The sequence below is a fragment of the Andrena cerasifolii genome, chromosome 2 (genome assembly GCF_050908995.1).
Source record: "Andrena cerasifolii isolate SP2316 chromosome 2, iyAndCera1_principal, whole genome shotgun sequence".
Lineage (NCBI taxonomy): Eukaryota > Metazoa > Arthropoda > Insecta > Hymenoptera > Andrenidae > Andrena > Andrena cerasifolii.
This window is the reverse complement of record NC_135119.1, coordinates 19211676-19239037: the sequence shown is the minus strand read 5'-3', so window position 1 is coordinate 19239037 and position 27362 is coordinate 19211676. Positions and strand designations below refer to the sequence as shown.

The 27362-nt window shown below is 41.0% G+C and overlaps 1 protein-coding gene across 1 annotated transcript; it reads left to right on the top strand.

Annotated features, from left to right (window-relative positions):
• Positions 1-45: 45 nt before the first annotated feature.
• LOC143378681 (CB1 cannabinoid receptor-interacting protein 1) lies at positions 46-27355 on the top strand. The gene is made up of 2 exons (XM_076830592.1): positions 46-461; positions 25830-27355. Exons 1-2 carry the CDS (start codon positions 286-288, stop codon positions 26152-26154), a joined length of 501 nt encoding a protein of 166 aa, XP_076686707.1. The 5' UTR covers positions 46-285; the 3' UTR covers positions 26155-27355.
• The last annotated feature ends 7 nt before the right edge of the window (positions 27356-27362 follow it).

Sequence of the window (27362 nt, the reverse complement as noted above, 5' to 3'; positions counted from 1 at the left end):
AGTCAAAGCCGCCGTCGTCGCGTGCCGGAATCGCGTTACACCTACGACGCCGTGGTTCAGTAAGCGTCGCGACGCCCGCGGCGCACGTTGCAACGTCCGTTCCCTCCGGGTGTGCGAGAATTCCGGCGCGATCCTCTTTGCCCGTTCTGCCTCGCGAATCGGACGCCAAGGAGCTAGACGTCGAGCGGCTAGTCCTCGCCAAGGATCCGCGCGCTCCTCTTCCTTTCTTCCTCCTTAGTTTCTCTCATTTAAATATCGCCTCTCAAAGTACGATTATGGGGCTAGATGGGTGCTGATGGACATTTTCGAGTGACCTTGTCCCTGAGGAGGGAACCGGCCGCCGGTCCAGTTTACTGCAAGATGGAGACCTCGGCGAGATTCCGCCAGCTGAAGACAGTGAAGCTCAGCTGCGAGGCTACCTATCGCCTGGACATCAGCTTCAAGCCGCCGCAGCTGCTGGAGTGGGTACAATGAGTTCGCGGCCGCGCCATTAGCTTATTCTTCCACTTTAAGATTAGCAGCCGAGTTCTCGCGCTCGATTGCCGCCCCATTATTCCAGCCGCACTTGTGCTGTCCCCCTTTCATTTCCTCCCTTAATCTGATCCTCCGGGAGTCGCTATGCCGCACGAACTTCTTCCTTGGCCGGGGAGTTTTTATCGTCGCGGATGTAATGAACGCAATATCACGGTACCTCGAGGGGGGGTGGTGGCTTTTTTTTGGAGGGTTAAAGCTTGCGAGCGTTGGTCAATGCTTGCTGCGTTCGCTGTTCGTGGGTTGTTAATCTCGATAGGGGCGCGCGTTTGTGTGAAGGAAATTCGGGGGTAGCGGATGCCCGCAGTGGTTAGGGATCGAAACGCGCCAGGCTTTGCGTCAGTGAAATGATTGAGATCTCGTGCTCGCTGTAATTACTGTTTCTTTGTGGTCCTTTATTAGCTTTTTTTTTTTACCACGATGGTATTTTTTGCTGTTGTAATTTGTGTAATCAGCTGTGACCTTTGCGACGATTAAGCCTCTGGGTGATTATCTTCTCGGGGAGGAATCTTCTGTTAAAGTGATTCTCTCTGATTTCTCGCTTAGCTTTTAGTTTCGACTTTCGGCGATCAATTCGTGCAGTGTTTCGCAAGATTCCTTTAATAACGTGCACGAGCCCCGGCGTCGCATTTTGAATAGAAGATTGATGAAAGGCGTACACAGGCTTGTAACTGAAATCAGTGCAATCTCCATTGTTCTCCCTTGCATTTAAATTCGCCGGTATTTTTTCTGGCGTTAATTTTAGATTTATGCAACACGCTATTAATCAAATATTTCACTGCGGCACCGCTATAAGTGTAAGGGAGATCGAGCGATTGGAGGCGGAATTCCCTAACGAGTCAACCGCTTGGGGAAAAAATTTATTTTAATCCCGCATTATTTCGTGCCCCTTGGAAAAGCTGCCCTACAAAACCTGTAACCTTCCAGCCAAAGATCATCATCAAGTAGAAACGCGTCGCGTAGATTTGCTTTCACGTGTCGAGCCCCTGTAATGTTTAATACAGCAGTCATTTATGAAACCACCCCGTGTGCAGCCTTGCTTCTTCGAGAAGAAGCACGCTAGAAGTGAATCAGTCTGATACAGTCGCACGTACCTGTGATTTTCAAACGATTTGCAAGCATGAATCACAGCTTGATAGCGATGGCAATGATATAATGTGTGTCTTGCGGAGAGTCGAGCTAGAATATCGTGCACGCGTGAGCATTGTAAATGCTCGGGTTTCGCTCCGCGGGCACAGTCGCAGATAAAACCATACATATTTCAACGTCTGCACGTTCGATGGATACTCGCGCACAGAGAATATTTATTTTAAAAAACATAGAATCCCTGCAGTGCATTCTGCCCCTATTATCCCTCGATGAATGAACAATCTTTCAGTGTATGTATTTGTTTTGTGACTGAAAGATAATACTGGGTATGGAGACCTCGGAACAAAAGGGAATTAAATGATAGCACGAAATATTTTATAATATACTAGCTTAAGGGTTTACGTACCCTTAGCAGGTCGGAAAATAAGGTCATTTTTGTAATTCTTTTTTCATCAAAAGAAACGTTATGGTTGAAAATAAAGATATGCACCTTGTTCTGTATAAATTAAGCTGTATTCTCTTCAAAAAGAAATTTGATATGTTAATAAATGGTGCCATAACAGCCTCTTATTCCAAAGCCTCTGAACAGTTACCTGCAGCATTTGCAGTACTGAAAATATTTCAGAGATTATTGGACCGATCTGAATAAAATTTTGCACGAATATTCTGAAGGGGGTGTAAGGGTATTAACCGGCTAAAATGCACGGTTTCTTTTGGGCAGGATTGGGGGACGACTAATAACTATCACTAGTTGCCCGTTTTGCAATAGTTTAGTGTGGATATAACACGCATTTTAAGACCAGGAAGCCTTAAAAATATTAAAAATTGAAGGAAATACAAAGCCCCAAAGTGAGCGCTGCGCAACGCGCGCGTCACGGTGGTGAACGTGACTCCGGTCGAATGACTTGTCTAAAAGGGAAGCCGTTGTCAATGAATATTCTCCGACTCAAAATCTACAAGGTGGAACTTCGCCGAGAAATTTTAACAAAAATTCGCGAAGTTATTCAACGAATATCGACTTTGTACACCTTTCCTGATATAATTCTCTAAAGAATGTTTCATAAATTTTTTCAGAATCCTGGGATCTTAACAAGCAAGCTCCACCTTGTAGAGAAAAGTGTTTCGCAGGTTCAGTTAAAATTTCAACTAAAAATATTGATCCGCTCTCGACTCATGATGCTCACCGTCTTCGACGCGCAGCGTTCAAAAAGAAACGCGATATCTTAAGAAGTTTCTCAAGATATCAAATTTCTTCTCGAAGAGAACACAGCATAATTCGTACACAAGAAGGTGTATATCTTGATTGTAAATACGATGCTTCTCCATATGAAAAAAAAATCATAAAACTGGCCCTTAATTCACGACTTAATTATAACGAAATTTGAAACACTAGCTTTTAAAGAGAAAGTTCAATTTGAGCAGCTGACAGTTCCTGAAAATGATCTGTATTAAGACTATGTCGCCACTGGTCGCGTTCCTCCTCCGGCGTACTTTAAACGTAGGACTAAGAAATATAAAGTACGATCTCTCTGACCTTATGGAACGTAATGTGCTTTATGGGCGCAGAGAAGCGATCGTAAGACCGGAGAGGAGTGGATCGGCTCCTCGTGGGATGGATTCCCTTTCCTGGTAATCCCCGGAGACTTGTTACGCGACTAGGTCGGGAGAAGAGGGATCGCCTCCTTGGGCACGACTCTGATTCTGAGTAATTGTAGCGGAGCGTTTTGCACGGCGATATTCGCGGGGACGAGGAGAGAATCGACGATTAGTCTCCATTCAGGGATGACATCGTCGGAGGATCGAGGGCTACGAGCTGGCCCTGTATAGGAATACTAATAGCCTTTTGTTGGCCATGGTACAGGAAATAACCACTGATCAATGATAAACGCGCGGACGTTAAAGTCCCGTCTCGATCTGCTTTAACGGGAAACTGCTTGACCACTGTGTCTTCGCGACTCTCGGGGAAATATTTCGGAAGAGACACACAAAGGGGGATAATAACGACGAGGCGCATTATTCTTTCCTTTAAGAATAAACTCGCCCATCTCTCTCTATGCGCAAGGGAGATGCTTTAATGAAGATTTAACCCTTTGCACTGCGAGTCTGCCTTCCAGGCACACTGGGGTGTACTTCCCACTGCCCCCCAGGCGTGCTGCTTTCGAAATTACTCTACTGTACCAGTTCCTGTTTCAAAGCTCATTTAATAAAAGCAGCGTTTACCAGAAGTAAACTGAAGGCACCTCCAGTTAATCGATTTGTTCGAGCACAAAGAGTTACGTAGCAGAGACTGGCGCGCTCTGTTACCGGGGAAAGAATCGCAAACTCTAGAATTCTTCCCGGTACAAGGAGAGGGAAAGCCAAGTACGGCGAGTCTAAAAAAACCTGCACACCAGCAGGCTCGGGAACATGCCAAGGAGTAACGAATTGGGCCTCCCAGAGATCAGGCTTGCGGGCTAAGGAATGTTTGTGGAAACACTCGTGTGAAGAACGACAGTGACCAGAGGGTGTTTGGGAAATAAATGTTTATGGAGCCTCGACGGACACGAGCAAAGAATCAGGGCGAATTAAGGGGGATTTTCTCGTGTAACAGCCCCCGAACGTAACTGGTATTTATGAATTTTTTTTGGAAAGACTATTGTTGATATTGAATTAAACTCTTTTGGGATATGAGCAGGCGTCTTTGAACTTGCAGAATATATTTTTTGTACGCCGATGCTTCTTATTGTTTATTAATTATCGTGGAATCTTATTAACCTCTTCGACGATGTGGCGTGGGGCACCTGTCGCAGGCATCTGATTGCAAAAAGAAGAAAGTTTCTTAAAGTTAGATAGTTTACGCTGAGATTGAATATAAACTTTTAATTTTAGCTTTTATTTATAATACTTTTTTCATCGATACAAAGTAAATTTGTCGAAGGAAAATAGTTACTTTTTCTTTCACACGCTATGGAATTTTCAATTTTTCTTCTTTCAATTTAGCTCAATCACAGCGTAAACTATCTAACTTTAAGGAACGTTTCTTCTCTTTGCAATCGGATGACTGTGATAGGTGCTACACGTACCGCCAACAGCAGTTACGTCGTCGGAGAGGTTGACAAGATTCCACAATAATTAAAGTGTCTCCCTGCTTTGACGGCCTGAAAAGGAGCGCGATATTGGGGATTTTTTTTAAAGAGATACCCTCAAAATATATTAATTAAACTTTATGCCTATATTTGTACATATTTAAGTAACATTAAAAAAAATTAATTAAAAAAACGATACCTAAAACTTTAAACGCGGTTTTTCGAATTGGTTAGCGATATCTATAAAACCAATCACCCGATTTACTTCAAACTTGGTATACATCTTCAGCAGATGTCCCATTCTCGTTGTTACCAGAACTAAGTCGGTTTTTGCAAAATTAGACTTCTGCGACTTAAAAAACCAGCGAATTTTTGCAGAAATCGATGTCTGTTGTAAACGTTGCCATTTTTTTTTTACTTTTCAGTATTTCTCATTTAATCTAGTTCAGACGATAGCCACACTCATACAGATTACACAAACTTTTCAATTTTCTATTTCAGACAACTACACCGGCTGATTTTATGCTAACCATGCGTACATGATTTTTGCAAGGCGCTCTACTTGAAGCGCTATAACTCTGAACATAACCACTATTTTGCATACAATGTTTTTCTCCATGTTCCCTAAAGATTGTCAAATAAAGCCACAAAGCTGGAAGTAAGTATATTCAATGGTTTTGTTTTAAAAAAATCCCCAAAGTTCGCATCATTTTTCGTCAGTCAAGGTCGGGAGACCCCTTAATAAATAATAAGCATCGACACAAAATAAATATTTTCCGCAAGTTCAAAGCCGCCTCCGTATATCCCAAAAGAGTTCACTCCAATATTAACAAAAGTGTTTAAAAAAAAAATTCATAAATACCAGTGACTTCGGGAGGCTGTTACACGAGAATCCCCCTTAAAGCTATCCGCGAGAGGAAGGAAAGAAAAGGGGTTGCGAAACGGCGATGTGAATATACCAGAAGCGTGTCAGGGTAGGTGAGAGTAGACCAGGTGTTGCCACGTACCCACTAGCGAGCGATACGTGTGTCGCCTTGAACTGTAAAACTTGCAAATCGATTAGAATTTTCATTAAACGCTTCAGCCCTGCCTCTGACGGATATCAAAACTTTGAAACTGTATTCGGTAACGGTATCGCGAAGCATACACGCGCCGACACGCTGTGCCTCCTTCCTCCAGAGTCAAGCAAGATGTTGACGGATCCTTCTCAGATTAAACGCCCCCCTTCAAGGCCTCCAAGGATTAACCCTGATCGGTTAGAAACTACAGAGCTCGCAACGCGATATTTAATTCCTCTTTTCATTCCAGCAATTCACGCCGCAGGTAGCTATCTCGAAATCGAGTCAGCTGCTAGCGTGCACCACGCACATTCGAAATCAATTCCCATCTCGGGAACGAGAAAACTGGATCTCACGTTTGCCCGTGCAGGTTCGCGAGGCGAATGCTTGGCTATCGGGAGGGCGAGATTCGCCGCGATGTCCAATGAGGATTTCGTCCAGTGAATAACAGGGATTAACGAAGACGCTGGGCACGCGCGATGCTTGAAATAATAAATAACCGAGGGACACGGTGTATCGAACTTTCACGGTGGGAAGATGTCGTCACGGCATAATAGACACGTCAGGAGACGAGCGTAATCATACACGGCTGGCTGAAATATCGACTGGCATTATGCCGCGGCCGCAACGGCAGAGAATCAAGCCACCGTACGTAACACGAACAGGAGCTAAAATTACTTGTCGGTAATTGCGATATGCAGAGCACTGCCGGCGGGGAGGGGGAGCGGGGGATGAACAAGGGTTGCCGCGGATAATGTTAAATAATTGGCCGCGACTCGCGATGGCGAAGCGAGTGGAGGGGACTCTGGAGAACGCAGCAGAATTCTCGCATTGCGATTGGTTTCCGTTGCTTCTCGATGTTTCGAAATTAGTAGCTTAACAGCAGCGACGAATTTAACACGAAACGCACCAAGCGGGGGCGAATGACCCCTTCCGAAATTTACTTTAAAATCGTACATTCGTTGTCATTTCTTTCGCTCATCTGACTTTCTGTAAATTCTTGTATTACCTGATTATTCAATTTCCAGCTTTCCGTTTTGCTCTTAGCTTATTTTTTACCGAGAAGAATTAAGAGTTAAGAATTTCTTTCTGAAAATCAACGTTTTATGGTAAGAATTGGTACAGTGGCTCGCATTAATTTTCGGACACTTTTTAAAATCGCATAACTTTTTTAGAATTGGTCCAAACGACTTGAGTTTTTTTGAGAAGCTGGAAGGATTAGTTTGCTAACTGACGCGTTTCGTCGTTTTGAAAAAAAATGTATTTGGTTGGAATAGCGAAGAGAATAGTAAAGGTCGATTTTTAAACTTCTTTTTGTGAGCTTGTAATGAAAATTCAAAAAAAAAAACGTTTGTAGATTGCAGTAAGTTGAATACGTGTCTAAAATTTCATCAATAATCGGTTAACGTTGCTCCGAGCTACAAACGTTTAAAGATCGCAGAATGAGGTCGAGAATCGCTGATTTCGGGAATTTTCGCGATTCTCGACCGTATTACTATTCTACGTTTACTATTATTTTCGCTATTCCAACCAAATACATTTTTTTTCAAAACGACGAAACGCGTCAGTTAGCAAACTAATCCTTCTAGCTTCTAAAAAAAACTCAAGTTGTTTGGACCAATTCTAAAAAAGTTGTGCGATTTTAAAAAGTGTCCGAATATTAATGCGAGCCACAGTATGCGTAAAGTACCGGTGCGTTCAGTGTTAACGGGCGGCCGATGGGTTGTTGCCCCTGGGCCCCTACCCAGAAGGCCCCAGGGCCCCATACTAAAAAATATGATTTTATCTAAACACCATTTTTTTCTGTACTACTGCATAGACCGTTTTTAATAAACTGCCTCTTCATTTTCCCGAAAAATGGGCCCCTCGGAACGTTTGCCACCTGGGCCTTTTTCCTTAAATTCGCCACTGCTTACTGGCTTGATTTTAGTACCAGTTTAAGAAAGAGGGTGTTAAAAGAGGGTTGTGCAGTTAAATTAAATTAGTGGGGCTCGAGTAAAGTATTCTCTTTGTAATATTATTAAGGGGACATTCTACTCTCTCTGCCGAAAATTCGGCCATTTTTCGGCGATGGTTTTTATAATGAAATAAACACTTAACGTTTTCGAATTTTGGGGGGTACATTCTACCCCTCTTGAAATACAAGGAAAAGTCTTTGTTGCTTGTTTATTTCATTTGTTTACATAAATATTCCACAGTGAAGTTGGCGCCTTCAGAATTTGACCTCTTGCTGGCGGTTGCAATTTCGGACAACTGGATCATGGGAAATGAAAAACCAAACATATTTCTAATGTGCAGGAGTATGGTTATCTGGTATACCGCGAAATAACAGTTTTGGACAAAAATTATTAAAATAGCAGTCGGTCAAAGTTGCAACTACCAGAACTGGCATTTCTATTCTATTTAATCGATATAAAAAAGTGGGAAAATATTAAAAAAGTTAACATATTCGCGGTAAGACGGATAGCCATACTCCTGCGAATTAAAAATATATTTGGTTTTTTATTTTCGCTGATCCAGTCGTCCAAAATTTCAACCGCCAGCGAGGGGTCAAATTCTGAAAACGCCAACTTCACTGCGAAATATTTAAATAAACAAATGAAATCAACAAACAACAAAGATTTTTTCTTGTATTTCAAGAGTGGTAGAGTATACCCCGAAAAGTTCCAAACCTTAACTGTTTATTTCATTATAAAAACCATCACTGAAAAGTGGCGGAATTTTTGGCCGAGAGAGCAGAACGTCCCCTTAATGTAAGATCGGTGTTTGAATTTTACTACGAAGGAAATATTGCAATCCTTCTTTGGGAGACAATTTGAAACTGTTCTTCAAAGTAGACTGTAGCCACGAGCTACTTTTGTTATCGACAGCGATGTAAATAGAGGGCTGTTCGGAAAAATGTTACCGTAAATGCGGACTATCGCGGTGCATCGAAGATACTAATAACGCAGGAAAACGTCGAGGGAAGATTTAAACGCCCTCGCTCGCTGCCGTAAATTATTTAGCCAATTACACGGCGATCAATGCGAAATTGGTTCCCCCTGCCAGTCTTGCGCTACTATTGTTAAAAAATTTTAACCTTCTGTTCCGCGAACACCGCCGCTCTCTATTCCACGGAATACGTTTCGAATTAAGATCGATATCAAACTTATATCAAACCTCTATCGACGGTACCGCTCTTTTCAAGACCCAGTGACTATTGTACATTCTACGCACTCGGTGGCAAAGTCACGAACTGTTATTTACCAGAATCATTAGACCGAGGAAAAGAGTTGCCTTCGTATAAATAATTCGCGCACAGGCAGTTCCATCTGAATTTCATTCCATCTTATCGTCGAGATCGCTCGGAATTTTAAGCATCTTATAGACCCGTAGCTGATTAACCTGAATCACGCGATACGCTTGTCGCACCTGCCACCTGTACGTTACATTAATTAACGAAGCTTCCGAAATATTCTGCCCTTACGTTAGCACGAAATTATGAAGAATCTCTGGCATAAAATTTTCTAAGAATCTCGCTACCAATCTAATTGCTGGTTTCCATTCGAACTTCGAAAATACAAACGAGGAAGAGAGATACAATTCAGAATTCGGGGTGTCCGATCTTCTCCGCGCTGAAACGAACGTTTTGGAATCTGATCGCTCAGTTGATCTCGAAATCGATGCTGCCAAAGTCGGGCGGGAATAAACGATCGACGAGGTTAAACAAATTCTGAAAGGGGCATTGAAGATTGCCCGTTCTGCATTCGCGAGCGAACGGCTCCTTTCAATGGAATAATCAACAGCGACTGGAAAGAAGCTTCTGTAGAAAAATCGCAAACAATGGGAACGCACTTGTTAGACAATAACAGAAGCTCTTCGCGGATGGCACGTTAGAAAGGAGGGTGTATGTACGCGACGATTTGATGGGACGTAACATACGAAGGGGACGCGATATCCGGCGGGCTGGTTCTTCAACAAAAAAGTGGGCCACGTGGATATCCAGCAAAGTAGTGGATCGCGTATTTATAAGGTGGACGCATTAAACAAATATTCACGATGTCGCCAAGTCGCACACACCCTTCTAAACGCTAGCTTTCTATGGCCTATGATTAGAGAGAAACAGGGTCACGAGGAGGAGTTGCTGCCATTTGTTGAAAAAGCGCTCGAACTTCTAAAGTAGCTACCTACTTAACTGCTTTGTAATTATTAGACTGCAGCGATAGCCCTAGATAAGAGCAGTGTTCAATTACAGTGGTTCTCTTTGCACTAGGGAGAATTAAATGTTTACCTGCATTTTGTTATCTCCGCTAATAGTAACAAGTGTTATATTAGAAATGCTATGGAAGCATCCAAGCATTTAGAAAACACTGACAGACTTCAACAGTCTGAACAGGAGCAGCGATATCACGTATCCAAAGTTTCAAGAAAGTGTTATCTATCATATATTTTGGAGAGTTTAACGAAATCAATATGTAACGATAATTTGAAATTTAGTACTGCTTGTGAGCAGTGTTCAAAACATCGCGATTATCCCACTTTCCCCAATCATTAATAATAACAATTTCTTCTTGTAAATTGAACAGTGATCGACGGGCTCCACCTTTCGTTGGGGAGATGAGAGATGAAAAGCCAAGGGCGGATCCAGAGGGGGGCGATAGGGGCGATCGCCCCCCCTCCCAAGAGTACTAAAATTAAAAAAATATTATGACACTGTGTACTATTCGGTATAAATAATTATGTGAATTTAATTATTTAGATTATAGTATCAGATAGAAATATTAAAATATAAGTTACAAGCAAATTTTAAATCTTGTGAAAGAAAGTTCAAAAATGTACTTAGGAACTTTTACATATTTCGCCCCCTCCAAGAAAGGCTCCTGAATCCGCCACTGTGAAAAGCATTTAGAAGGGAATTGATTGAGGGTGTGAATGATAGATCGAAAAACGACTTTTTGTTTCCAACTTTAAGGATGACGACCTGATTTCCCATTTCTATATTTGTTTAATTGGATATCTTTTGCTTTATGTTTCATACACATTCCTATCTATCTCAGAAGAAATAACAATTATAATAATAGTACCTACTGTTGACCTAAAGAAGTATTGTCATTGACGATCCACCAGCAATGAACTTTCCAATAAAAAAGCTCTGAGAAAACTGGCTTCTCAGGGGAGAATATCTGCGAAATCCTCGATTCTCTTGACCCGAGGCTGGCTCGCGTGTTTGCCCAAAAGAACGGTCTATTTATCGAGACACGAGTCAGCGATTTTCGAGTCTTTGTTAGAAAAGCGCATCCCCTCGGAAAGAGTGACTGTCGTCACTGTCGACCAGCAAGGAGTTCGATTAACGCTGTGTTCCCTTGGTTACACTGGATCCCTCTCTCTCTCTCTCTGAGCATGCCACAAACTTGCAGAAAGCCTCGCCTAGGTTCCCGTCAAATGTCGCCCGCACAGAAACTCCTGTGGCAGGGGCTGTTCGCGAGCATTTTTCGAAAGTCTCCCTTTGATCTCTCAGCCTCGCAGAGCGCGCTGCAACGCCCGACTGTCTTTCGTCTTTCGCGCGGAATGAAAGAAGGAAAGGGGGAACGGCAAATAAAAGACGCCAGCTCGCGAATAGCTCGACGAGGAAGGCTATTTTTCCGCGCTACTCCGAAGTGAACATCCCTTGCGTCATCCCCTGAAACGCGTGGGAATTATCAAACAGATTGGAAGCTCATTAACGAGCGAGCCTCTCCCATCAGCCTCCTGTCACCGCGAGGCGTCCGACTTTAATTAATAGACGAGATCGTTGCGGCGATCAGCGAGACCAAAGAATAGTGTTTCGGATGCCAGTTAAAGTGCTCCCAGGAGGATATTATGGGAACGAAGTGGAAGAGAATTGGCTGGTAAGGGTATTGTGTAATTGATGTTAATTCTATGATATTAATGCTGGCGCGCGCAGGCCTTTCGTAATTATTTCTTCGAAGGGGTAATCAGTTTTCGCATATTCCAAGCCTGCTTGAAAAGCTCCCTCCTGAATTTCCATCAAACGTTTCTCCTTATTTGGCACCGTCCGGTAAACGTGTATCAAGCAAACGGGCACGGTTTGTTCGGCGAATGCAAAAGGTGAGATAATGACCGCGTCTATAAGGGAACCTCGCGGTTACAAAGGCTGTGTGCTATTAAGCGGGACGTTGTAAAGAGAGGCCAGGTTTTGCACAGGAGAATTTCAATGCCCCGCGAAACATATTACCCTACTTTCCCGTGTATCGCCTATGAAAAGTGGAAATTCCGGCGGAGTTGAATTTTGAAAACTGCTTCTTCCTCTGCAATAGAAGCTACCTAGGCTGGTACATCTTTTAAGATAGTCCCTTGCAGCGAGCTGTATTCCATTTTAAGGGCTTACGCCACCCTGAGGCGCTCGAAACAGCACTAAACTAGACGAATTTTTTTTACCGATACTATGAGGTTGAAAATTATTTATTTTCTTCTTATGGGTAGAGCATGTATTAGTGCATGTATTGTATAAATACTGTACAAAAATATTAAAAAATGACCGAGTTATTTGTTCTCCCGCGAAGCTCGTCCGCCGTTACACGCGTGACTAACCTAACAAATTATAACGAACATGTTCGTCTGAAATCGAAAACCCGGTGATTTTCGTGTTCCTTAATAAAATACCTACGATGCAGCATAGGGATTTGAGAAAAAAAAAATTATTGCACAAATGAGAGCAAAGTGAAAAGAATTATACGTTTTTCACATGAAAACGAATTTAAACCATTAATTATATACGAATGGGGTATAGGATGGAAAAACTGATATGCTACATCGTAGATAATAGCATTAAGAATATGCGTGCCAAGTTTGAACTGAATCGGACAAATAGTTTTGGAGATATTTGATAAGTCATCTTTGAAAATATAGTTTCGAGAAAAACGCAAAAGAAGAAAAGTAGAATGGTAGCTACCTGCTGCGGAATATCGACATCAGCGCCTCGTTTAAAGTCTACAACTCTGCTATTTTGGGGAATTTTTGCGTCTACCATGGCTTAAATTATTCTTAAAACTTCGCGTAATAAGAAAGTGCAAAGAAAAAAAAATCGTTTTTTTCAAAACTTTCAGGGTGGCGTAACCCCTTAAATCAGACAATCATCCCTGCAGCGATACCCAGCACAACGGCGCGAGCCTGCAGATTTAATTGCTCCGTGCAGAAGCAGCTGGGAAGTCAGCAAAGCGATAGGACGCATAATAAAATAACGCAAACTATTCCGTGGAAGTCCAGAGAGGCTGTATAATAGATTCGCCGCTCCGCGCCAGGTCGCAAGTTATGGATTGCCATTCGGCCTGAAACTGAAAGCTGTTTGACGAATTAATCATAGGCTCAGCGTTCGAGCTGACGCGAAAGTAGCTGCCAATTAAGCGGTGAAATACAGTTCGGCGGGGATGAAGATACTTTGCATCGAAGATTGAGCGCAATCTCGCCGTAGCCAGCGCGCGAGATCGCGTCAGGATTTTCATTAGAACGCGAAATCGTTATCTCGAAAAGGCCCCCGTGCCTCTATCCGCGTCTACGAGCCGCCAGCCCAGCCGCAGAATGCGCAAAGATAAACGGCGTAACAAGCGGGCAGTTCTGCTTTAAATCGAACACCGTGAACCCCAGGATTTTTCCTAGCCAGCGTGCAGCGAAGGTTCTAATTAGAGATCCCTATTTCACGTGTATTTAAATACACGTGTACACGTGTATTAAGGGGGTATACCCGTTTGAACCCTCGGAAAATGTATACATTTTGTGGATTTTTTTACAAGTCAACGGTTTGATGCAGATTTCCCGTTTTTTAACTATGTTTACATAGTATTATGAACTACTTATAAAAAAAGTTTCAGTTAAAAAACTATTGTTTTTCGGAAGTTACGGATACATGTCCGAAAGTCTCTCGATTTTAGACGGCTAAACGGTGGCCCTAAAAACTCGCGCTACGTTCAACCAATTTACTTCAAATTTTGCATGCAGAATCATAATAAGATTCCGCATCGTCCAACGAAGGCTTTTTTTATTTCGATTCCCCGTTTATTATTTATAAAGGAAAAAGGTGGATTTTTCTCTTAGAAAAATTTAACTTTACCTTTGATCTCTCACCATTTCTTTATTTTTCAAAATTTTCAAAATCGCCTTCGTTGGACGATGTGGAATCTTATTATGATTCTGCATGCAAAATTTGAAGTAAATTGGTTGAACGTAGCGCGAGTTTTTAGGGCCACCGTTTAGCCGTCTAAAATCGAGAGACTTTCGGACATGTATCCGTAACTTCCGAAAAACAATAGTTTTTTAACTGAAACTTTTTTTATAAGTAGTTCATAATACTATGTAAACATAGTTAAAAAACGGGAAATCTGCATCAAACCGTTGACTTGTAAAAAAATCCACAAAATGTATACATTTTCCGAGGGTTCAAACGGGTATACCCCCTTAAACGTATCCGTACCCCAATCCGTGTATCTTTTAGTACACGGGTACCCGTGCACTATTTCACGTGTATTTAAGTACACGTGAATTTAGATACACGTGTATTTATAAATACACGTATATTAACGTATCCGTATTTTGATTCGTCTGATTTTTAATATCTGTAGATATCCCAGAACTCTGAGGGATTGCGAAATTCATAAAAGAATTAATGTATTTAAATATATCTACTAGAATAATATGCGGAAAGTATGGTTTTACAAATTTTCAGATTGTAACTAATAACACAATTATAAAATCAACAAGATTTATTTAATCGATTACCTATTTCGATACAAAAATTTAAGGCATTACTGGTAATAAGCGAGTTTCTTTTTAGACGCAACGATAATCCTTAAAATTGAAAAACATCACTCGGTTTTATTACACTTATTGCTTAAGTGACCGCCATTGCCCATTCTCCCGTAGTTAATGCCCGATTCTGATGAAAATAAACAAATACGTTGATACACGTGTATTTAAATACACGTGAAATAGTGCACGGGTACCCGTGTATTAAAAGCTATACGGATCGAGGTACGGATATATGTAATACACGTGTACCCGTGTCTTTTTGCTACACGTACCATACCGTGGTCTCTAGTTCTAATCCCAGGGACCGGAAAAGAAGGCACGTTTCGGTGTACGTACTACATGCACGTCCCCTTTCAGCGGCGGCGGCGATGCACTCCGCAAAATTGTATATTTGCCGAAGAAAACAAAGAACCGAACGGGGATGTAAAAATGAAAGAGGAGGGGACGCTACAGTGGGCGAGCAAAATAGAGATGGAAAAAAGAAATTCTATATTCTATCTGAATACAGTTCGTTCTTTCCTCCGTTTTCTCTTCCCCCCACATCGGAATCGTCTGCGAGATCCGAGGTGGATCGCAGCGATACGTCACGAGGGGCAGAAATTAGCGCAGCTTTCGTTTGGAAAAAGGAATCGAAGCAGCACGCGTGGTCATTGCTTTTTGGTATCGAGATTCGCGGCTAAAGTGGGAAGTGGAATCTGTTCGATTCCGGTACGGAAAATTTTGCTTGCACGCGAAACTCTGAATTAGTTAGCGAACGGCGAGAGCACTCGACGTGCTTTCGAATCGGTACACGTCGACCGTCGAGTGGCTTCGACGTTGGAAATCAACCAGAAATATCTTCGCCCTTTATTTTGTAATGCACCGTCATCCCAGCCGCCCGGAAACATCGCATTTTCACTGGCTGTACTTCTATCAGTCGGCCGCGTCGCTATCTTTTAATTAATTCTTTATCTCACACTCGTGGCAAGTAGCTGTCTAATTTACATCGGTATTAATTAATGTCAATTAGCTTATTAGGACTGTGTGTCTTCGTTCAAAGGCAGATCCCAGTTTTAATAAAGCTTCGCGACTGTTTAGCTACGGTATTACGTTTATGCGAACGTGGAAAGATTTATGCGCCCGGATGTTCTTTCCAGCTGGCTGTTTTCAAAGCTGGCGTACACAAAGTCTGTTAAAAAAAATTCAACGGGTCCGTAGAGGGACCTGAACACGAGCACTTCGTCGAGATTAAATTATTAAAGAGGCTTTAAAAATTTCATGATATTTTTATAAACTTCCCTGGTGTTGCTTCCACTTGGAAGCTTCTATGAATATACTATACGGTATGAGAAGCTGTACGAGTGGAGCAGCGAAAACCCCTCGCGGGTACATAATTTCTTCTCGTGAATTAAACAGTGCTCGACGTGCTCCAGCTTTGTTGGAGAGATGAGAGATGAGAAGAATTTAGAAGGAAGTTAATTGAGGGGATGAGTGATAGAGCCAGAAAAGACTTTTTGTTTTCAATTTCAAGGATGACGATCTGATAGATCATTGAGCCACTTCTGTATTTGTTTAGTTAGATACCTTTTGCTTTATGTTTGGCAAATATTCTTATTTATTTCAGAGGACATAGTAATTTCTCATGTTATCACCTGTAAAAATAATCTGTGTCCTATATTTATTTTTCCTCTCTCTTTGTCTGAATTATTTCAATAGGAAATCAAACCACATTTCTATGTCTTTATGTATATATCTCTTTCTTTTTTGTTTAAGGAAGTTTTTGTGTATGTATCTTATTATATCTTCTACTCTTTGGCCATGCCGCGAAACGGCTTTGTATCTAGAGACGCAGTAGCGTCTCGACGCCAGGTACATGAAAGACACCCTGTATATGTCGACTGTCGCTACCGCTATCATTTACTCGTCGCACGGCTATTCCAACTTAACCTGAGACGTTTTTCATTAATATCTCATCATGCTTGCAATATTTTCTAAATTTAAAGGCATTTTTCTTATGTAAACCGCATATAAGCTTTCGAATAAGACCAAATTCAATAAAATCGGTCCACGCATAACAGAGATATCGTAATATCGTCTCATGAATCAGTCGGAAACGGTAGGATTTTTCTGCTGATTCTTCTTCTTCTTATTCTCTAAACAAATTTTGTCGACGTAATACGTATACGCGTTACACGCATACCTTCAGCCAAAAAGAAACTAACACATGTTTCGTTCGTCAATCGCTATCTTCACTATGCAATCTACTCCAAATTTTGACAGCTTACCGTCGAGTTATAACCAAGTTATAAACGTGTTTTTACAAATATGTATCGTTGTGCCATTGAATTGCAACCAAAATGCAGTCTCAAACACAAGGTAAGTTGCCGAAATTTGAATTGCGACATATTTGAATATCATCAAACTGTTTTTTATTTCTAACTAAACTGAGGATTTTATGTATATATAGATAATCGAAGCGTAAAATGATGCTGTGACTGGATTTGTCCTTAATTCTGTCCCGTGATAATTTGTAAGTTATAATATTAAAAATTATCTGAAGTCATTCCCTGTGCAAAATATCTTTGTAAAAAGAAGTGAGATCCCCATAAAAAAACTTAAAAAAAGTAAAAAAAATACGCCAAGTACATACATAAAAAAGTCGAGGACGAAAAAGAGTATTATCAAATAAATCACAAAAAATAGAAGATAATAATAAATATAATATTAAAAATTATCTGAAGTTATTCCCTATGCAAAATATCTTTGTAAAAAGAAGTGAGATCCCCATAAGAAAACTTAAAAAAAGTAAAAAAATTACGTCAAGTACATGAAATCAAATAAATCACAAAAGAATAGAAGATAATAATAATTAGCATATAAAAAAAGATGTGAAATCAAAATGAGCTGCAAGTACATAAAGATGCTTTCCAACTGCGCTTAAGATGACACAACTACATATACACAGCTAAAATGCTGTGTTCATACATTCCATTACCCATATCACAGACATTTTAATAATGTGAAGATAAAATGTAACATCTAAACATTTACCTAGATGTCCGCGGCCTGGAAGTCAAATACTTGGTCAAGGTGTCGATGAATAAGAATTATTTAAAAACGCGAAATAATGAAAGTATATTCATATTGGCAGAGTTTTAAATTGACAAATTATATGAAAGCCTGCGAGAGGCTTGAGATTTAATTTCATGTACTTTTTACTTTTTTGAAGTTTTTTTATGGGGATATATTTTTCTCGTCCGTCATATAGGCTTATTATTACAGACTGTCTATTACTTAGCTATATGCTTTTTTGTATCAAAAGGGTGCGTCCCGTAAAATAAATAAATAAATAAATATTTACATGTTGCACATTAAGGTGGTCCCCTTTTTTTTAACACCTTTAGGCACCAGGTACTTTTATTTCTTGGTAGCAACGTGTCTGGAGGGGTCCAAAGAATTTTACTAATTCATTAATCTCAGTATAAAATGTATCCTGATTTGCGATCGGCTGAATGAGTTTATGAAGAATGAAGAGCAGCGGACGATGTTGCGATAGTTATGACCCAGGATTCGTTACATTTTTCACGAACGGGTGATAGAGTGTACTTATCGATCGGGCGGCGTGCGCCTTCAGGTACTATTCGTAATTCTCCGTGAACTTCTTTTCGAGCTTGTTCCATCGCCGTGTACCTCTCAGCTACCTCGATAAAACGATTCCGCGATTGCGATTGACCGACGTCGAGGACCAAATTCATTGCCCCAAAAACTGCATCCACGTCTATGGCGGACTGTGCAGAACGTTTGCTTTAACCTCGAGGATTGTCAGAGCCGTCGATTGCATTGGTTCCTCATGTTAATTGGCATCGATCACTGCTGGCCGTTAAGCCACATTCCCACGCGTGGAATGTGCGATGGAGAAGGCACTTAGTACACTATGAGTCGCATGTTTCAGAGGAAAATTTACGTCCCTTTCGCAGTCATGAATTTTACAAGTTTTGAAAAGATTCGCGATTGAATGTTGTAGAGAAGTATGTTTTTCTTAATTTTCAGACACTTTTAGATACGTTATGAAAATTGTGTAGAATGCTTTGATGTAGGATTTGTGAAAGTATTTCCTGAAAACTTATACATAATCAGCGAAAAAGCTCGTATATTTCAGAGCAAGAGCCGGCGATAAGACATCCTGTTGAAAGCAATTGCTCGTAGCAATAAATCCGAATTGGACAAGCGCAAGGTGCGACGATCAGTTGAAGATTGAAACTACTCGAATGCCTTCCTATTGACCTCTTTCAAAGCGTCCCGAATTCCTTTTACTTCTCTTCTTTGTTAGACAAATAAGGGTGGTAATAGTAGCTTTGCTATTCTCTGCAAGATTAACCGCGTATAAATTCTTTCACACGCGTGCAATAGCATTCAGGGTGTATCAAAGTGTTTCGTAGGAATTGAGGAATTAAAATGGTAAACGATGTAAGTGCTAAAAAGATGAAAAATAATTTTTTTAGTGGAAAGGACGTGAAGTCCATGCGGGATGCGGTGGCAAAAGTTATAAAAGGGCTAGAATAATTTATTTTAACTATTACGGCTATCGTAAGATAGAGGTAAAAGCGTAAGTGCCAATTTCGCTGTGGCGAAAAACGATGAAAGTGCTGGCAATCTTCGTGGTCCTAATCTTTTTATTTCCCTCTAAATCTGTGAAGGTGGTATACGGCGAAAGTCCATAGCGATGAACAATCAAATTAAGATAAAGAAGTGATGTAGGTAAGTGACAAAATGAACAGACATACTTTTTTTATTTCTACTGAAAATTTTAACTACTGGCACGTATGTACATCGTTTAGCATTTCAACTACTCGATTCTTTGGAAAGAAAGATGTAATGAATAGAAAATTTAAAATATTATTTTTAAAATATATTATTAAAATATATTATTTTCATTTTCATTTTCATTTTCATTTTCATTTTCATTTTCATTTTCATTTTCATTTTCATTTTCATTTTCATTTTCATTTTCATTTTCATTTTCATTTTCATTTTCATTTTCATTTTCATTTTCATTTTCATTTTCATTTTCATTTTCATTTTCATTTTCATTTTCATTTTCATTTTCATTTTCATTTTCATTTTCATTTTCATTTTCATTTTCATTTTCATTTTCATTTTCATTTTCATTTTTATTATTATTATTATTAAACGCTTTGATAGTTCGCTCTATCCTCAGATCAAAACGTACCTCGATCTAGGTATCTCTACTTCTCAGCTATTATTAAAACTGAAAATTGATCGTCGAATGTGCATTTGTCCGTGGAAACCTATCCCATTTAATGGCAACCGTGTTTGAGAAAATATCTACATAAAAGCTGACTGCTGCATGACACGAGCACACATTTGGATTTTACGATCCTATCGTGGCAACGTTTACGTACGAGGACGCGCCTCTGCGTCGTTCAGAATGGTTAAAAAAGCCCGGTAGCTTTTTGTTTTCCATCGATCTTGGAAAATGACCGAGCTGACCCGACAGAGGAACTCTATAAGTCCCTTTTATTTTTACGACGCGCCAACGGATGGCAGTTTTACGAGCTTTTAAAAAATGTAGGCTTAAAACGCCCGTCACGAAACGTGACGAGAATATTTTCGTTGACAGTGACGCAAGCCGAAGCGTCTTCGAATATATGTACCCTTAAATACAGGGGCGGATTTGAAGATTTGGCGCCTCTAAGCTAATAAGCATCTGCCGCCCTTGCCGCGAAATATCATAAAATATTTTAATTTAAAAGAGTCGAGACAATTTCAAAATTAATTCAGTATGGCAACTCATGTATGAGTCAATGCTGATTCGCTACACAACAAAAAAGTGAATTGTTTTTAAAGCTGTCTCAAACCTCTGTGTTTAAACCTTTTCCAAATTCTGTTGCTCAAAATTTGTTGTTCCCCAGAATTTGCTGCTCCGCAAAATTTGTCGCTCCCAAAATTCGCCTCTCCCCAAAGTTGGCTTTCCCCAAAGTCTATCGCTCCCCAAATTTTGTAGCTTCCTAAAATTTGCCGCTCCCCCATAAGTGTCAGTCCCTAAAGTTTGCCGCTCCCCAAAATTTGTCGCTTCCAAAATTCGCCACTTCCCAAAATTTAGCACTCCCGAAAGATTGCTTTCCTCAAAATCTATCGCTCCCCAAATTTGCCGCTCCCCAAATTTTGTAGCTTCCCAAAATTTGCCGCTCCCCCATAAGTGTCACTCCCTAAAGTTTGCCGCTCCCCAAAATTTGTCGCTCCCAAAATTCGCCACTCCCCAAAATTTAGCACTCCCGAAAGTTTGCTTTTCTCAAAATCTATCGCTCCCCAAATTTTGTAGCGCCCCAAATTTTGTAGCGTCCCAAACTTTGCCGCCTCCCCATAATTGTCACTCCCTAAAGTTTGCCGCTCCCCAAAATCTATCGCTCCCCAAATTTTGTCGCTTCCAAAAATTTGCCGTTCCCCCATAATTGTCACTCCTTAAAATTTGCCGCTCCCCAAAATTTATCGCTCCCTCATATTTGTCGCTTCCACATTTGCCACTCCCCGAAATTTATCGCTCCCTCATATTTGTCGCTTCCAAATTTGACGCTCCCCCAATTTTGATGCAACCTATTTAGCCTACACCCAAATCTGCTCCTACTTAAAGACACCTTCAAACCCGCTGTGTATTTAGATTTATTTTAGACAGGATTATTTCGCGAATTATTATTAAATGTTGAATATTTTTTTAAGTAACATAGCGGCATCATTTCTTAAGGGAAATATCCCTTGATTGAAAATTATCGTCAACAAGATTTCGAACCTAAGAAATTTCGAGGTTCCCTATCATTCGTTGTAATTGGAACTTTTATTAACTATTCTGATTAAAGGCGCATTAATGCCATTGGCAATTACCAGATTAGCGGTGTTACTTTATCACTGAGCTTTCCAGAATTCCTATTTATTAAGCCTTTCCACTCTCACGTTGCTCGCCGAGGGAGATGTATCGGTATGGACCGAGGTAAGGGGAGAAACAGACAGACCGATAAATTTACCTCTGTCCACCCACTGTGTACAAAACCTAATCTCTAAAAAATTTCAAGAGCCTGTACCTTTCAGAAACAAGGCGAAATCGTCACTCTGAAGGAAAGATAGACTAAACTATATAAAGGTAAACAGATGCGAACTGCAAAAATGAAACTTGAACAGTTGAACGGTTCGAATTGAAAATCTATGAGCAAGTGAAGCAGAAAGACATCCAGAGCTATTTTTAGAGGAACCATGTTTGAATGGAACTACGACCTATTGACGCATCCGAACAATCCTTTTCACGATTCCCGATCCAATCGTCGTTTATGTGTGCAAGTTATTCGCTGCAATTAAATCGCCATTCTTCGTCCCTCAATTTGTATCTGGCATACAGAAGTGGAGAGGCAGCCGCTGCAGCTCCCGTTAATGAGTCTTATGCATTATTGAGCGACAACTGAGCCGATTGCAAATCGGTCGACAATAATTGAATTCTTTGAAATCAATACTTCTGATTCTCGTCACGCTGCCAGATATATGTAACAATGAATAACCAGCCAGTAATCAACATCCCTTACGGGGTATTTGCGGGTCTGACGTTTCAAAAAATATTAATATACATATTGAGGATCGCTTGACCTGCTTTGCTTCTCAACGATATAACTTCGAAAATATTTCGAATTTCTTTACGAAATTTTAACTGAACAGCTTCTTAAGACGCTTTACTGTCGATTTATACGTAATAAACGATCTACGCTCAGTATCGAGGGGAAATATGCGTTTTTCTCGAAACAACGTTCCTCAAACTGGCGTGCACGATTGAAAGAAAACTAGACGTCATTTTGTCAAAATTTTTTTGCGTTATCTTTGTATGACCTCAATCAGTGTACCCCCCATAAATGCTTAATACTTATCGATTTTTTTTTTGTTTCTAATTGGAGAAAATAGGTATTGCAACTTTTTATTCAAACACGCGTCAATTTGGGTTTTTAATTTTTTTTAATATTTTTAGGGGTGTCCACTAGTTATTTTTAGATTTTAGATGATTGAACGGAGTGCTACATTGCACACCGCAAACGCCTGTATTTTAAGGAGGCCTCCACCCTCTATAAAAACATAATTTTTTCGATCTTTCAAGGAAAGCTCTCACTTCCCAAAACGCCGCACCGAACTACCAAACTCATGCAAATTCCCCGGCATGGACACTGGTCGCCGACGAGAAATCTCAATCGCCGGCGCTTGTACCCTGCGGAATAATTATACGTGCCTTTGCGTCATGACCGCTCATTTCTAACACGTGAGTGATGCTCGACATTGATACGCGTAGAGTTCATTGGCGTGTACTTATGTACCTACTTTGCACGGCGGGACACTAAAAATACACGGACCTGAAGGCAGGCCAAGGCACGAAAACACCGGTTACCATGCAGAAACGTAATTAATATTTAACAGCCCTTCCTGGGACTTGTATATTTAGAGAAAATTGCGTGGTTTCGCGGAACAAATGTGCATTCGCTCTTTGCGACAGTCAAAGTGCGTTCCAAAAGGAACAAGACAGTGGCGAATTTGAAGATTTGGCGTCTAATTCGAAGTCTGCCGCCCTTTCTGTGAAATATAAAAAAATATTTTAACTTAAAAGAATTGAAACAATTTGAAAATTAATTCAGTGTGACAAATCGCGTTATTGCTAATTTGCTATATTAAAAATAGTGAATTGTTTTTAAAGTTATCTCAAACCGCCGTGTTTAAACCTTTTTCAATTTCCCTCGCCCAAAAGAGTGACCCGAAAATGAGGCCTTTTTTAGCCTCTTTTTGGTCCCACGATTTTACAACTGAATTTTGCGCCAAATGATACCTTAACAAATTTTCGAGTTGAGGTGACAATTAGTCTCTGAGATATGGAAGGTCAAAGAAGTGAAAATTCGTTAACGAGTCAACCCATACGCTTCGATGTACGAACTTCTATGTCAGTTCGATAATTTAAACTATTATTTCCAGGGGTTTTGCTGACTGCTAACAATGAATTTGAACTTAGATTTTCAAAATTCACGAAAAATAAATCAAAATCAAGAAATACAAATGTCTGTGTAGTGGGTGGTTTTTTAATATATCGTCCACCATATTGAATCGGTGGTTTCAAAACCAAAAAGTAATGTTTCGCTTTGTACAAATTTTGTGTTAAATAAATAAATTTACCAATTATATTTAATACCTATTTTTTCATTTACACAAATATTGTATAAATTAGACAGGAATAAAATCATTCAGTTAAAGTTGTCTTGTGTTTTTGATAGAAATTATCAACATTATTCCAAAAATATAGTTTTTGCAATATTTTTTCAATTTCTCGAGAATTCTCGAGAAATCTCAAGAAATATGATCTGATTTCTGATTTCTCGAGAAACAAAAAATATCGAGAAATCAGGAACACTAGTTACAATCCCTGGGGCTGACGCGTTAACGAATTTTCACTTCTCTCACCTCGCATATCTCAGAAACTAATCGTCACCTCAACTTGAAAATTTCCTGTGATTTTGAATTTTGAATTCAGTTCCAAAATCGTGGGACCAAAAAGAGGCTATTTTTTGCGTCACTCTTTGCCGTCCCAGGGTGCAGCCTACTTAGCCTAGATGGAAATCCACCCCCGGAACGAAGTTTTTCTAACTTTAATTTCCCCGGGGAAGAAGGGTTTCGATGACTTTCATTTCGCCGTACCGAGTTGGAATTCAAAGTCCGTGTACAATGGAATTCGTTACGAAGGGAACGAGTAGTTTTTGCGAGCGGAGGGGAACGAAGTTGGGATCTGCAACGCGCCGAAACGTTGCGACTGTTTTGTAGATGACTGCGGGCTGCCCTCGACAGGTGCCAGGTGGGTGGCACAATGGTGGTCGGAAACGAGGTTCGGAATCTTGAATGCTGCCCTGGCCGAAGATGCAAATGAATTCGGGAGGTAGTTCTGTACGTCGCCCACTGACACCAGCCCACCTGCTATCGATTTACGATCGAATCGGACCTGCTCCGATGCCCGGCCACAATCGCAACTAAAGACCAACCGTTTCGATTAACCTTGCCACGGAATTTCAATTTTCCGACGGGAAATAGGGTCTCTCTGTTTGGAAATATCGATTCCCCTCCACCCTTGACGGACTTTTAAATTTTTAATTTTTACGAAATGGGTATTTTCCGGCCCCCCTAATGGAACGACAGAACGAATGTTCCTTCGTGAGTTTCTTGAAATAAAATTGTTGGGTGCTCGTTGTAAGGCTATCCAGAATTTCGTGAATATTTCAGAAGGAATTATCATCGTACACACCGAAGGAAAGTCATTTCTGCGAAAGCGATCTAGAAATAAAGTTCTGGTGCATAGATTTTGCATATGGCGCGTTTCTGAATATCTGAATGCATACTCTGGAATTGTGTTTGCAAATGAAGATACGCCTGTCTCTGTGCGCTATTCTGAACGTAGTATCCGCCGCGAGTTTCGCGGAAGTTCATGTGCTAAGGTAGGATTCCGCAGGGACGATCTAATGGAAGCGCGGATCCACGAAACGTGACAGAAATGGCCCGAGGATGATAGGAACTAACCGCAGGCCAGTGGGACTCGATACTAACGAACCAGTTCTCGTACAATGCGATAGAAACGATTTCTGACTCGTGGGACGAGATCCCCGGTGATTTTCGATTCTTGGAGGTTAATGTCAACGCCTCAGAACCTGTACAACTCGATCGGTATTATCTTAAACTTCTATGTATAGACGAACTCTAGCTCGTAAAACTCACATCAGTGCCGGAGGGATTGAGATCGTTGGGGATTGATCCCACGTGGATTCTAGAAATCCTAAGGATCTAAGGGGATCCCAGAAGTCTCATGGATCTAGGGTTAATTTGAAGGATGCCAAGGACTCAGGGCGATCTCAAGGACCCCTAGGATCCTGAGATCCTAGGAGCCCAAGTCGTAGTAACCTAAAAATCCTAGTAGTCCAGAGGTCCCAACGGTCCAATGTATTCCTAGAAGTCTCGAGCCTCCAGGGATCACGAGCTCCTAAATCCCCTGCTTCGCATTATCGCACAAACCTTTGAATCACTCATCCTGCTGGACTTCCTAAACGATCTCCAAATCCCTCGATAATTGGGGACTCTTACATCATCAATATTAGGGCCCTTTTGAACAAATGCCATTTTACTTTCACATATCAATAAGCACAACGTAACATTGGTTAAAATTGTCAAAGCTCTTCGTTTCACGTCGACTATTCCTTAAACACTATTTGCACATTTATGAGACTCACCCAAGCCGTGATTTCCCAAATTACAGGTCACTGAGCATCGGTGGGAAGCAAGTGGAAACGATCGAGCGCGCCAGAGACGGGACGGCCTGCGCCTACAGCGCGTACCACAGCACCAAGGGTATAACAGCGAGTGCCCGCGGTCATCGCGAGGAGCTACCGATTGCCATGCGAGTTATGGGGTCCGGTTTCCTTACCACATGCCTGCAAATCAAATATTACCGACAGGACGATCAGAGTCACTGCGAATGGGGTGCCAGGCTCCACTGCATCGAACTCGACTGCTCGAGCGTGGAGGGTAGATTGGTCACCGTCGATCGGGAGACCTACAGGAAGCTCGGCATCGAGTCCTAGCAGTCGGTGGGTGTTAATGTTATGAAGGCCATCACATAAGAAAAATGGCCAAGCAATTTCTATTATCCTGCGAGCACGATACTTCGTCGATTCCTCTTATCATTCGAGATCGCCAATTAGGCGAGTCTGATCGTCGTTATCGATCGATATCGAATTCTTTCTCACCAGCCGATAGGAAACGAGAGCCGCGTCTGGCGAGCTTTAGGATGCATTTTGAATAACGATCGCGCGGCACAAAGCGTGGCGCGATAATTTTTCTCCGTAATTCAGTGGTTTAAGAGCCTCTTCCCGAAGGAATAGTAGCGCGAATGTATCTAAACGACGCTCGCGGTGGCCGGGGGCAGAAACGAGCGAGGGAAAGATGAGCTTATCGACGGGAATATAGTAGATCGCTTTTTATAACGAGAAGCACGTAATGAGTCACGGTAGCTAGCGGGAGCCGCGAGAACTCTACGACGAACCCTTAACGACTAAATAACGTAACATCGAACGGTGGACCCGTTTTATCGATATTATCGAAATACGACTTCGTCCTCCTATTTTTCTATATCGAGAAACGTATTTGTATATAAATACATACATCAGAAATGTACATGTGTACGTATATAATGGTGCATAGACGAATTACTGTAATAAGGTTAGGGTGATATCCTTCGGATAAACGCGAGATGATACCGTCGAGTGATATATTGTGTTGCGTCGTTAAGGACATTGTTATTCTTGGGAAGTTCGATTCGCGATGGAATCAATAGAGGGAAGATTTAAAGTTGAATGGGTGACGCAAATATGTATATCGATCCCTTCTCGTCGCTCGAAGGCTAAAAAACGCAATTTCCGCGCGCGATCTGTCTTATGTAAATGAAACCCGAAGCTGGACAGGGCCATTTCGAAATTCTTCGAATATTTTTACAAGATCTAACGTATCAGGAGTCAAGCACTCCGCGACGGACGACCAACGAGATGCAATTTTATTCGCCAATTATAAATAATCTCCGAATTAATCAATTTCAATTAGTTAAGTTTAATTTGAACATTCATAACCGAGCTACGTGTAACTTATGAAATGTACAAATACTCATTGGTGCAGATATTGGATGCGTAAAAAATGAACAACCGATATTAATTTAATGAAAAATCTGAAAGGCGTTCGAATATTAATGTAAAAAAAGATACTGCGAAAAATTGAAGAATAAAAGGGAAGGGTATGC

Excerpts from the sequence above, each read along its gene's own strand:
- LOC143378681 (XM_076830592.1), top strand. The coding sequence starts at position 286 with ATGGGTGCTGATGGACATTTTCGAGTGACCTTGTCCCTGAGGAGGGAA. Across the intron at positions 462-25,829 it reads AAGCCGCCGCAGCTGCTGGA|GTCACTGAGCATCGGTGGGA; the intron begins GTGGGTACAATG and ends CCCAAATTACAG.